This window comes from Nelumbo nucifera, chromosome 4 (genome assembly GCF_055504915.1).
Source record: "Nelumbo nucifera cultivar China Antique chromosome 4, China Antique-T2T, whole genome shotgun sequence".
In the NCBI taxonomy this organism is placed as follows: domain Eukaryota; kingdom Viridiplantae; phylum Streptophyta; class Magnoliopsida; order Proteales; family Nelumbonaceae; genus Nelumbo; species Nelumbo nucifera.
The window spans coordinates 64085360-64098216 of NC_142652.1; the positions used below are offsets into that span (position 1 = coordinate 64085360).

At 41.4% G+C, this 12857-nt stretch overlaps 1 protein-coding gene across 7 annotated transcripts in view; it reads right to left on the reverse strand.

Annotated features, from left to right (window-relative positions):
• The window catches only part of LOC104590014 (knotted 1-binding protein), a 40641-nt gene extending 38294 nt beyond the window's left edge, over positions 1-2347 (reverse strand). For 2 of the 7 annotated variants that reach the window (XM_088903376.1, XM_088903370.1), the window contains exons 1-6: positions 2234-2347; positions 2109-2142; positions 1600-1675; positions 1367-1492; positions 752-825; positions 500-637 (exon numbers count right to left, since the gene is read on the reverse strand). In XM_088903376.1, coding sequence (XP_088759502.1) covers positions 500-637; positions 752-825; positions 1367-1492; positions 1600-1647 — 386 coding nt within the window. In that variant the 5' untranslated portion in view covers positions 1648-1675; positions 2109-2142; positions 2234-2347. Of the gene's footprint in view, positions 1-172; positions 262-499; positions 638-751; positions 826-1366; positions 1493-1599; positions 1676-1756; positions 1839-1900; positions 1935-2108; positions 2143-2233 lie in introns of those variants that run through there. The other 5 variants (XM_088903375.1, XM_088903374.1, XM_088903372.1 and 2 more) reach the window with 5 other exon arrangements.
• Positions 2348-12857: the final 10510 nt, after the last annotated feature.

A 12857-nucleotide genomic window follows, 5' to 3' on the forward strand; every position in this document is an offset into this window, starting at 1 on the left:
TAGTGGAAAGGGGCATTCTGTTGACGTGAAGGGTACGCATAAAAGCAGAGGTTTATTCGTACCTAACAGTTCGTACAAGAATCAAACTTATACATCTTTCAGACCATCATGGATTTTGTAGGAAATCATAATGTAATGTTGCTAAACATATGAAAAAGTGAAACGGTGTAAATTGATTCTGAATCAGGATTTACACTTCATTTGCATCATTGTCAAACGCAGCCTAATATTCTATATTACTGACAATATTAACCTGCACTGCTGCACCCACATCCCAAAGAAAAAACGAAAGCTTGTCAAGATCAAATTTATAAGTCATGCTGAATCACTCCGTGATTAAACCCATGTTTTAGATGGTGACTAACGAAATAAATTTGGCTGATCCAAATGTTCAGTACACCCGGATACTGATCTAACATGTACGAGATGGGCACCAAGGTAAACTTGAATATTTGGTTCACTGCTACAAAGATGAATTTTCCTTGGGATTTTATTTTACCTGCATTGGTCAGCATGAAAATTCTGAAGCAGAAAGCGAGCATTATTCAGAAGAGTGATGACCTCCTCGTTTGAGGCATCCACCAACCTCAGATCCTTAATCTCCTCTTGCCATTTCTCAATTTGTTCTCTGTGAATTCTATAAATATATTTCCCGAAAAAAAAAGGATGAGAATCAAAGGCGGCAACCAAATGTTATTACTCGCTTCACTCCTGAAACAGTTGAAATTGTAATAGTGACGCTTAAACTTACGCGATCATCCGCTCTTCAAATTCATTACTGAGTTCCTTAAACATCGTCTTTCCCGCTTCCAGCAACTCTGTAACCTACACAAATTATTAATTATTAATTAAATAAAAATAAATTGACCGTTCTTTGGCCAAAAATCATTTACTTGCTCAGCAACCCACTGACCCGGTCAATCAAATCATCAATCCGTTCAATATGGACAACGGTTTTTTATCATTTTTTATTTTAATGTTTTATTTTTTAAAATTAAAATGGGCCACCCATTGTTAAACCGCTGACCCGGAAACCGGTGGCCAAAGCTATTCCGGTTCCGGGTCGGTCTTTAAAAATTGTTGACTGTTGAGTAGCGTGATGCTTTTTGATTTGCTCATGGAATTCGGATTAGCTTAGCACCCTAATCTCTCTGACCCGATGCGGCCTCCATTTGGTGGTTATCGATGGGACTGAGAGGCGGACAATACGATCCCAAAGCTTAACCAAAGCCGATCGGGCTCGTACATCATGGACATATTGGAGCGACAGCAATACATCGAAGGCCGTGATTCATTCACAGCTTTAGCCCAAGGCTACGCCAACGGCCGTAGCAGAATTTTCTTACGCGTACCTATACGGCTATACCTGTTCAGTGAAGCGTTCAATCCTTTCGAGAAGACGAGCAATATTGAGCTCCATTTCTTCAGATCCCGTCAAATTCGTCGTTGTCTCTTCTTCTATTGCAGCTGCATCTCCGTCTTTTTCCTCCACCTAAAACAATGAAAACAACGACCCTGATCTGACGAAACTTCCTGAAAAATTATGATACGACGACGACGATGAATGAAAACCTAGGAGAGGGAGAGAGAGAGAGAGACCGGTTTCATGCGCTTCCTCGCAGCTTCGATCTCTTCGCTTTTCTCCATAAGACTTCTATTCCTGCTTCTTAAGGTTCTGAAAAAAAAAAATGAAACAAAATAAACAAAACTAACGTTAATTTGTTATGAAGAAATTTTGACGAAATGATGAACCAACTTCTAGGCAGAACTTTCGAAATGGATCTCTCTACAGAAAAGAAGCGATGTCGATGCAAAGAAACAAGTCTAAACGATCATCTTAGAGCGAACAAACATCACAACAGATCGTAGAAACGGAACAAGGCTCCAATGTTTTACTTACAACTAGGATCACTCCAATCTGAAACACGAAAAACCTTAAGAGAAACACGAAATGATGAACCAACTTCTAGGCAGAACTTTCGAAATGGATCTCTCTACAGAAAAGAAGCGATGTCGATGCAAAGAAACAAGTCTAAACGATCATCTTAGAGCGAACAAACATCACAACAGATCGTAGAAACGGAACAAGGCTCCAATGTTTTACTTACAACTAGGATCACTCCAATCTGAAACACGAAAAACCTTAAGAGAAAAGAAATTAAAAGATTAGGGAAGCTTAGTGGGAGGGAGAGAGAGAGAGACAATAAGGTCGTCGATGCCGATAAGTACTCACCTGAAACGAAATCGCTTTGAAATGTAGAATCGTGGGCACTGGGCAGATAGAACGGGAAGAAAAGAGAACTGTAGAAAGCAGAAATGGAGGATTCGAACTGTGAGATCGATGGGTCATAAATAGCAATTCAAAATGCGCGCGAATACTGATAGTAATATTACTGAAATGCCCTCGTCTTACGTTGGAAGACAAATTTATACGCTATGTTTGGTTTGAAGGAAAACGTAGGAAAAAGAAAGGAAAGATAGGGAAACCTATACTTGTATCCTTGAGATGAGGATTAGATGTGACCCACAAATGGTTGATGGTGTCCTTTGCTAATAATTTTTTTGGGTAAAATACAAAAACCTCCCCTAAATTTTTAAATAAATTAACAAAAATCTCCCTTTTGTCAATCACCAAGACTAAGAATGCTAAACCAAAGAATCAAAATTTTCCAAATGCCTATTTTACCCTTTTGCATATTATTTTGCATCTATTTTTTATTAAAATACCTCTGTTGACCTCTTTACCCTCTTTTCTTATTTCCTTTCCCACTTTATCCAGTCTGAAGAGGAGAAATACAAGAGGAACGCAACAACGCAGCACAAGCCTCTTTATCCTCCTTTCCATTTTTGTTTTTTCTTTACAGAACCCTAGAGGAATGCAACACGCACCTCTTTATCCTCCTATCCATTTCTATATTTTCTTTGCCAATTTCTTCTTCCTCTTTTAACCTCCCATCTGTGAAACTCGATCGACACTCAAGAATACAAACCGCCATGCTGATAATCACATTTCTAATGTGCTTGTGGACCTTGGAATGCTTCTTTTTTGAACTCTTTTCCACTTTATCTGCCATGTGTGTAGAGTTTTTCTGTTGATTCTATATGAGTATGAGGCTCCTTTTTTATCCTTAATTCAGCTAGTTGTTGAATTCTTGTGAGACTGTAAGAACTTGCTATATTTTTATTTATTGTATTAATTCATTTCAACCTGTAGCATTTCATTACTTGAGAAGAGGCAATTCCAACTTTTCAATGCTTGGCCTTGAACCATCTACTTTTTTTATTCTCCCTTTGACGGGGGGTTTGTAGTATTGGTGGCTCTAACAAGTAACTTCTAAAATTCTGGCCTTCTAGGTGGTGAACAAAACCATCAATTAACAATAAAAAAATAAAGAACAAAACGTTATGACCATAACTCCTAATAGAAGTTGCTGCTCTAAACATCAGTTTTAACAATATATGCATGATGTGGATCAAAGCATAAAGAGAATAGTCTTCCTTAGTCGATCGGAAGTGTGATTATCAGCACTAATTAAAAAAAAAGTGTGATTACAAGCATTCCACTTTGCCATAGCTTCTTCTATCAATGTTTGCATCCATTTCCAATTGTATAAATCAAATTTAAAGGACATTACTTTGGAATGATACAAGTGGAATTATTTTTATTAAATGGAAATGTGTTAGCAGGCCAAAGACACTTTGGGGGGAAGGGGATTTAGAAACTTCTGAGTTCAGCCCCTCTTGAAAGTACTGACCTCTCTAAATAAGATGTGTATAAAAGAGCATACTGACTAAATAAAGCAAGTGGTGATGACTGATGCCCAATGCCTGTTATGTTGATAGTATCATTTGATTAATTGACTCTTATAGTTTCTCTTACTGTGTTTTCATTTTTTTTACAAGCAATGCAAATTCGAGTTGTTTAAAGGACCAAGCTCTCATTCTTTCTCATTCTTGCCCAAGATGAAATTCTAAAATGGAAAAGAATGGATAAAAATAGGCAGAATGAGAAAATATTGCTATGAACCAAACACTTTTTTCCTAAAAATGAATTCTTTTCAGACTCACAAGTGTCATATGTTGCTCATTTTCATTCTTCAAAAAAAAATGTGTTGGTATTCAAAAACCGCCAGCCTAGGTCTCTAATAGTCAATGTGTTAGACAGTTTTGTATGCCCTTAGCTCCAATCAGTTTGATGTACTTATGGCATTTATTGTAAATGAATAAAGTGCATATTTGATTCATGTCATGTGGTGTGTTTCTGTGTAATACCCTTAAAACCAGACACTTATGAGACTTGTGTTGGTTTAGAACGTTCACAGCCAGTGGGTCGGTCTGGGGAGATCTATCCTGATAAGGCTGACTGATGTGCTGCCAAGTCGGTTGGGGTGGCCTGTCTCTGCCACCAGGGTGAGACCCGAGGTACATGCATTGTGGGATCATCTTGAGACCTTGAACCGGACCAGAATTCCAGTATCGCCCTGGACCTTGGCGATTAGTGGGCAAAATTGGAATGTTACACCTGACCCCTAGACTCGATTATGGTACCACACTAGATGGCGGATTGGGCCATCTTTGATATGCCAATCAGTGAGATCCTTAGAGGGGGTCAAAACCTGGGTATGTTGAGATGGTTCATGAACCCATATGAGTGGGTAATCATAGAGATAGGATCAACCCCTTTGTCGAACAAAGGTAATGATCGGGGAAATGCATTCTCTCTGATGGAAACCAAAACTGCCGGCAGTTGATTTCAATCGTTGAAATTTTGTTTTACAAAATATATTTTTATACGATACAAATATATATATATATATATATATATATATATAGGTTTCCAAAACTGTTTGCAAAAGGTTTTAATCCCCGGGGTCCATGTAAGAGGAGAGTGCAGCACTGTACCTTGCAGTCGGGGGAGAGGTCCTCCCTTGTCGGGCAGTGTTTGATCATTATGAGCTGAGAGGTTAAGTGTAAGGCCATTGAGGGTTAAACCTGATGGGCTAATCTTGCATCTGCCCACAGTCCTTGGGTGTTACAAGGTGGCTTGGCCCAAAGACCACTTAGTGCAAGTGTTGGGCCCATAGAGTCCATATGATGGGCTCAAGGGGTTCATTAGGCTTTCTAATGAATTCGACTAGGTCTTGTGACAGAGACTGGGCCGAACCCTTGTGGCTGATGTGTAGATCAACGTTTGGGTCCCACGCCATACAGAGAAAGCCCAACTAGGCAGCAATTTAGATGGCTTCAGTGAGAACATACATTTAATGGGCCAAAAGCCCAATATGAGCTAGGCTAATTAAATTAGCTTGAATGGGGCGGATCTGAGATGTGAACCAGCCTTAAAGGATAAGGGAAAGTCCCTATCCACTCAGTAAGAATCCAGATTTGAATAAGATTCAAAACTAGAAACTCCTAATCAAATTAGTAGGGCTGATCATGATCTACAGATTAGATAAAGACTCTACCATATCACTTAAGGGGATCAACATCTCCAAATGGGATTAGGAGTTGATCCCTTTAGGATTATAAAAGGAGGAGGGGGTGGCAGCCTCAAAACACATTCAACCAATATAGATACAACTCAGAAGAGAGAAATCAGCATAAGTGAGATTGTGCCAATTTCTCTTTGCCGCCTCCTTCCTGTTAGACAGTTTTGTATGCCCTTAGCTTCAATCAGAATGATGTACTTTATGAGTTTATTGTAAATGAATAAAAGTGCATATTTGATTTATGTTCCCTTGGTATGTTTCTGTGTAATACCCTTAAACTGGACACTTAATGAGACTCGTGTTAGTTTAGAATGTTCACAGCCAGTGGGTCCGTCTGGGGAGACCTATCCTGATAAGGTTGACACTGTGGTGCCACCAAGTCGGTTGGGGTGGCCTGTCTCAGCTGCCAGGGTGAGACCCTAGACACATATAGTGTAGGATTAATTGAATCTATGAACTGGACCAGATTTCCAGTATTGCCCTAGACCTTGGAGATTGGTGGGCAAAACTGGAAAGTTACACCCGACCCCTAGACTCGATTATGATACTGCACTAGGTGTCGGATTGGGCTGTCTTTGATGTACTAATCAGTGAGATCCTTAGCGGGGGTCAAAACCTGGGTATGTTGGGATAGTTTGAGAATTCATCTAAGTGGGTGATCATAGTGATAGGATCGGCCACATTGTCGGACAAAGGTAATGATCGGGGGTGCACTCTTACTGATGGAAACCAAGACTGCCGGCATCCGATTTCAACCGTTGAGATTTGTTTTGCAAAGTATATTTTATATGAGATATAAAAGTATATATATTATGGTTTCCAAAATGTTTGCAAGAAGGTTTTAATTCCCATGATCCATATAAGTAGAGAGTGCAACACTGTTCCTTGTAGCCGAGGGAGAGGTCCTCTCTTGTCGGGCAGTGTATGATCATTATGGGCTAAGAGGTTAAATGTAAGACCATTGAGGATAATACCTGATGGGCTAATCTTGCATCTGCCCACAGTCCCTAGGTGTTACAAGGTGGCTTGGCCCATGGACCACTTAGGCTAAGTGTTGGGCCCATAGAGCCCATTTGATGGGTTTCAGGGGGTGCACTGTCCATAACAGTGTATTCGGCCAGGCCTTGTAACAAAGGCTAGGCCGAACCCTTGTGACTGATGTGTAGATCAATGCTTGGGTCCCACGCCATACAAGGAAGCCCAACTGGGCAGCAGTTAGGAATGTTAAGTGAGCACATAAGCTTAATGGGCCTAAAGCCCATTTCAAACTAGGCTATTTAATTAGTCAATTATGGGGCGAATTCTGAGATGGATTAGCAGATAGGATAGGGTCTTGACCCCATCCACTCAGAGAGTCCAGATCTGAATGTGATTCAGATCTAGAAACCTCCTAATGAGATTAGGAGAAAGCTAATCTAATCTGCAGATAAGATAAGGGTTTATCCTTATCACCTAAAGAGAGGGATGATCCAAATATGATTTGGATAAGTAGCTCCTAATTGGATTAGGAGCTGATCCTTTTACGTTAAAAAAGAAGGAGGGGGCGGCAACCACATCATCATCTTCTTGACATCTGAAATCACTGAAGGAAGAATTAAGCATCCCTGTAGAATTCTTTCTTGTCGCCTCTCTATTCTTGCCGCTCTGTTTGCCAGTTCGATCTCCAGCTGTGGGAGAAGTCAAGATTCGATCTTAACATCAGTTCTTTGAGAAAGAATTGATAGGAAGCTGTGCTCACGTGCCATCCTGCTGATTTTTGCGAAGGACAGAGTTCTTGGAGAAGAACACTGCTGATTTTGCTCCACCCTGCACTGCACCATCTTCAGTGGGAGCAGTCTTTGGATCCTTCCTTGGGCGTGAACACCTTCGTTGGGGGATACTGTTTCTCCGTATCAGGTATAATCCTCTACTACTCCTTTTGGTTCAGATCTGGTTCAGTTTATGGTTCAAGAATGATCCTTGAAAATATGATTTTCTAAATAGGGAATGTGATTCCCAGTTGAAGGGAAAGAAAAATTTTTGAAATTCGCCCCTTTATTCTGCAATCTTTGGGCGTCCATACGATGGATCTCTCATCCCTTCACTTCCTACCGCCGCCGCCATTAGCAGTTCGTCTCCACTCACGTGGGAGTTATCAAGAAGCGTTCTTGATTTCAGTTCTTTGTGAAAGACTTGAAAAAAAGCTGTGCTCACCTTCCGTCCAGTTGGTTCTTGTGAAGGATCCAGTTCTTGTGAAAAACGTTGCTGATTCTGCTCCATCCTACACTACGCCATCTTCAGTGGGAGCAGTCTTTGGTGACTTTTCTGGGCGTGAACACCTTCGTTGGGGGATACTAATTCGCCGTATCAGGTTTTTCCCTCTCTTACTATTTTGATTCAGATCTGATTCGGTTCTTGATTCAAGATTGATCATTGAAAATTAGTTTTCTAAAATAGGGAATGCGATTCCCAATTGTAGGAAGGAAAGAAATTTTTGAAATTCGCCCATTCTATTCTGCATTATCTGGGCGTCCATATGATGGATCTTTCCGTTCCTTCAATGGTATCAGAGCCAAGGTTCAAATCTTGAATCAAAATTGTTTAGATCTGAACCTACGCAAATGGGCAGAAGGCGTTCTACCCTATTTGCGCAGATTTTGTTTTTTGGGAAATTGCTCCCATAATTTTGGGTGAATGATCTGGAATTAAATTTTAAATAAATCTAATTTTTATTTGAAATGGTTCTTTATAATTTTCTTGATTTATGGGTTGTTCGTACAATGGAGATCGAAATCTTTTATTCTTGGCACGTGGATATCTGCGATTTGCAGATTCTTGTTTATTCTTTACATTTGGTCTGTAAATAATTTTTTTTTTTAGTCTGGATGTATAGGATTCGATCTGATGTAATAATTAATAGAAAATTAGGTTTTTCTATTTCTGTATTATTTTTGGATCGAAGTTGGTGGCGTTGGAAGGAGAAATCGCTATATGCGTTTTGCAGTTTGTGAAACTGCAAACTATGAACTAACATCTGTTTTGTAGGGAGGAGTGTGCGAACAGCCCTACTTGACTAATTTATGTTCTTCTTTATCAGCATTTAATTTCAGATCATTAATCTTGAATTAATTCTTGAATTAAAAATCAAACCCAGACCAATTCGAACCAGATTTGGACCAAATCAGTTGGACCGAATCTAGGGTTCGATGGGGGCTGATTTCAGTCCTGATTTCTCGCACTTTTGGGTCAGGGAGTGATGTTTAATTGCAAGTATTAATTCGGCCCAACCTGTAAGGCCCAATTTTAAATTGTTAAAACTCCAAAAGCCCACCATTCGCATGAAAGCTCTATGGGCCGAACTGCTATTCAGCCCATATACCTAGATAAAATTAAATGTTAATATTATGGACTTTAAATGGGCTTTAAGATGGGCTTTACAGATATTTAATTGATTGGATCAATTCTTCTTGCATGTGATGTATGGATGTGTGATGTGCTACGTTCATGGGCCATAAGCACTTGGCCCATGCAGATACAATAGTGGCTCTTGTGCACACCATGGCTGAATGCACATCATTGCCATGGTGCCCCTTATGGTCATTGGATGACCTTCCCTTTGTGATGGGCCCCACACCCCTGAAAAGGACACGTGCGGAAACCCTAGCCGACTTGGGCCACCAGAAATATGGCTTTATGAAAGCCAGTGGGAGCCACTTAGGTTTGACCTAAATCTAGGGCGTAACTTGTTCCCTCCTGAAATATGAGTGCATGTGATAGAGAGATCCATATGATGAACTCTCTAAAGGCCTTCCGTCATTAGCATGAAGATGGGTCCTTCAAGTGATGAGGGGAAGCACCAGAAAATGGGCCAACCAATTTGCTGCTGGATCTGTTGGATTGTTTTATATGATGATAGGGACGTCATAGATCGATGTGGGAGGGGCTTCACCAGAAAATGGGAACTCTCTCACGGTACCTTGGCGTGGTCGAATATGATGGGTGAGCACTCACTGGACGGAAAGGTTTACCCATAAACGACTATGAACCTTGTCTGACAGAGGCCAAAGGGAAAGCTCATGTGATGTGTGGATACGATCATTCACAAAAAGGTGGTGGGGTTATGCAGCTGAAACAGTTGGCTCTATGCACCCTATGTGGTTTTCCACATTTCCAAGAGACATAATTGTCGCTGTCTCCGTCACTGAGATAGGAGGGAAATCCCGGTGATGAACAAATGGAAATGGGACATAGATTAAAAGCCTTATCTATGTAGATGACATGAATCAAATTAGGTTGTGGACTGACGTCTTGCTATTTTACCAGAAAATGGCTAACGAACAATTCGCCAAGCTTCTCGATGACAACAAACTTAAAGGACCTAATTACGCTGGCTGGTACTGTAACCTAATGCTGGTACTAACTTTTGAAAAATTGGATAAAGTTGCCAAAAACCCTGTCCCGGAGCGTCTGGGTGATCGGGCTTCTGAGGCCCGTAGAAGGGACTACCTTGAGTGGGAGGAAAAGAGCTCCCTGGCCTGCTACTATATCATAGCTTCTCTAGACAACCCAATACAGAGGCAGTTCGATTAGATCGAACTGGCCAAGGACATATTGGACAGTCTAAAAACTATGTATGAAGAGCATAATCGTTCTACTCGGTAGAAGGTCTTGAAGCAATTCATGACCACTCAAATGACCATGGGACAGCAAGTGCATGACCATTGTCTTCGGATGATGGGATACATAAACGAGCTGGAAGCCCTAGGGTCCGGGCTAGACCACGTCACCAAGGTAGACGCCATTCTGAATTCTTTACCTCCGTCCTACAATCAGTTTATCATGAATTATAACATGAATAAGCTAAACGTCAGCTTACAAGAGCTCAACAATATGTTGCAACAAGCTGAGGAACTAATTCGTAAGGATGAGCCCGTCGCCATGCTTATGGAAGCAGGCAAGCGTGGCCAGAAGTGGAGGTCGAAGAAGAAACCCATAAAAGGGCAACAAATCCAAGAAAATGTAGAAGGACAGGGCATCCAATGCCTGTCACCATTGTCACCAGACTGGCCACTGGAGAAGGAACTGTCCTGCCTACCTAGAATCCAAGAAAGGTAATTCCGAATCCTGTGTCATAGAAACCAATTTGTTGGTTACTTCTGCTTCCTGGTGTATTGACTCCGGGGCTTCGACTCATGCATGTAACACATTGCAGGGTTTCAGAATAAGCAGAAGACTGAGTGAGGGAGAGGTGGCGCTCTTCTTGGGAACTTCTGCAAGCATTGCAGCTGCGGCCATTGGAACCGTAGATATGTTTTTTAGAGAAGGATCACTTGTACTTAAAGATTGTCTTTATGTACAAAATTTAAGGAGAAATTTGATTTCTGTCTCAAAATTGTGTGCTGATGGATATTCCGTTTTCTTTAGTAATACGATTACTATTAAAAGAAACAACAAATTCATCGCATATGGGGAACTAGAGAATGGTCTCTATGTTCTGTATCCTTCTCTAGAAACCAACATAGCCGAAACTACGTTGGTTAACGTTCCCAAGAGAACTCGTGATAACGTTAGTCCCATGTGCCTGTGGCATTACCGTCTTGGTCATATTGGTATTGACCGAATCACAAGGTTGATAAAGGATGGTCCTTTGGATTTTCTAACTGTAGAAGATCTTCCCACCTATGAGCCTTGCCTTCGTGGTAAGATGACAAAACGGCCATTCGGCGGCAAGCCTGAAAGATGTACCAGCATGCTTGACCTCATACCTAGTGATGTATGCGGGCCCCTGAATGTTAAGAGTCGTAACCAACACGTATACTTCATCACCTTCACCGATAATTATACGTAGTATGGTTACGTGTACCTAATGAGACACAAGTCTGAATCCTTTGAAAAGTTCAAGGAGTTTAGACAAGAGGTCGAGAAACAGTTGGGGAGAGAAATTAAGACCGTTCGATCTGATCGAGGTGGCGAGTATCTCTCTGACGAATTCAGGGACTACCTGAAGGTCAACGGGATAGTATCACAGTTAGCTCCTCCTGCTACACCACAACTTAACGGTGGTGTAGCTCCTCCTGCTACACCACAACTTAACGCTGTTTCAGAGAGGAGGAATAGGACCTTACTTGATATGGTCCGGTCACTTCTCGCACACTCGGAGTTACTCACATCCTTTTGGGGATATGCATTAGAGACTGCGATTTACGTGCTGAATAGGGTTCCGACCACATCGGTTCCGAGCACTCCATATGAACTTTGGAGCGGAAAGAAACTAAGTGTCAGACACTTGAAGATTTGGGGTTGTCCGACACACGTTAAAAGAATGAGCCCGGACAAATTGGAATCTCGAACCAGCCGTTGCCTATTTGTAGGCTACCCCAAAAGCTCTATGGGCTATCTATTCTATGACCTAGGAGAACAGAAGGTGTTCTATAGTCGAAATGCCCATTTCTTGGAGGAGGATTACATCTTGAACAATCATCGTCAGGAAGTTGTTCTTAATGAGGAGAGCTTAGGAGTAGTGGGAGATGTCCCACAAGTTCCAGGTAGTGACCAACCTAGAAGATCTACTTGGGTATCCAAGCCACCAGTCTGTTATGGTTATGACCAGGATAGTTACCTGGTGGAAGCCTTGACTAGTGAGGAGGATCCCGTGACTTAGGAAGCTATGTTGGACATAGATTCCTAGAAGTGGGTAGATTCCATGAGAGCTGAGAGAGACTCAATGGAGGCCAACGGAGTCTGGATTCTAGTAGATCCGCCCACTGGGGTAAAAGCAATTGATTGCAAATGGATCTACAAGAGGAAGAAGGGCCCCGATGGCAATATTGAGACCTACAAGGCTCGCTTGGTGGCGAAAGGGTATACTCAGAAAGGGGGCATCGATTATGAGGAAACTTTTTCACCTGTGGCCATGCTTAAATCCATTAGGATCCTGCTAGATGTAGCAGCATACCATGACTACGAGATTTGGCAAATGGATGTCAAAACCACGTTCCTGAATGGAGATCTTACTGAAGATATCTACATGCAGCAGCCACAAGGCTTCATTGTTGCTGGTCAGGAACACATGGTATGTAAACTTAATAGATCCATATATGGACTTAAGCAAGTTTTTAGGAGTTGGAACATCTGGTTTGACTTTGCCGCCAAAACGTTTGATTTTGAGCAGAACCCGGATGAGCCCTGTGTATACAGGAAGTCCAATGGGGATAAGGTTACGTTCTTGGTTCTGTATGTGGATGATATCCTACTCATTGGGAATGATGTGGGAATGTTGACCTCGGTCAAAGTATGGCTTTCACAGCAATTCTCCATGAAAGATCTTGGAGAAGCGTCTTATATACTGGGTCTTTGACTCTATAGAATTAGATCGAAGTGGATAATAGG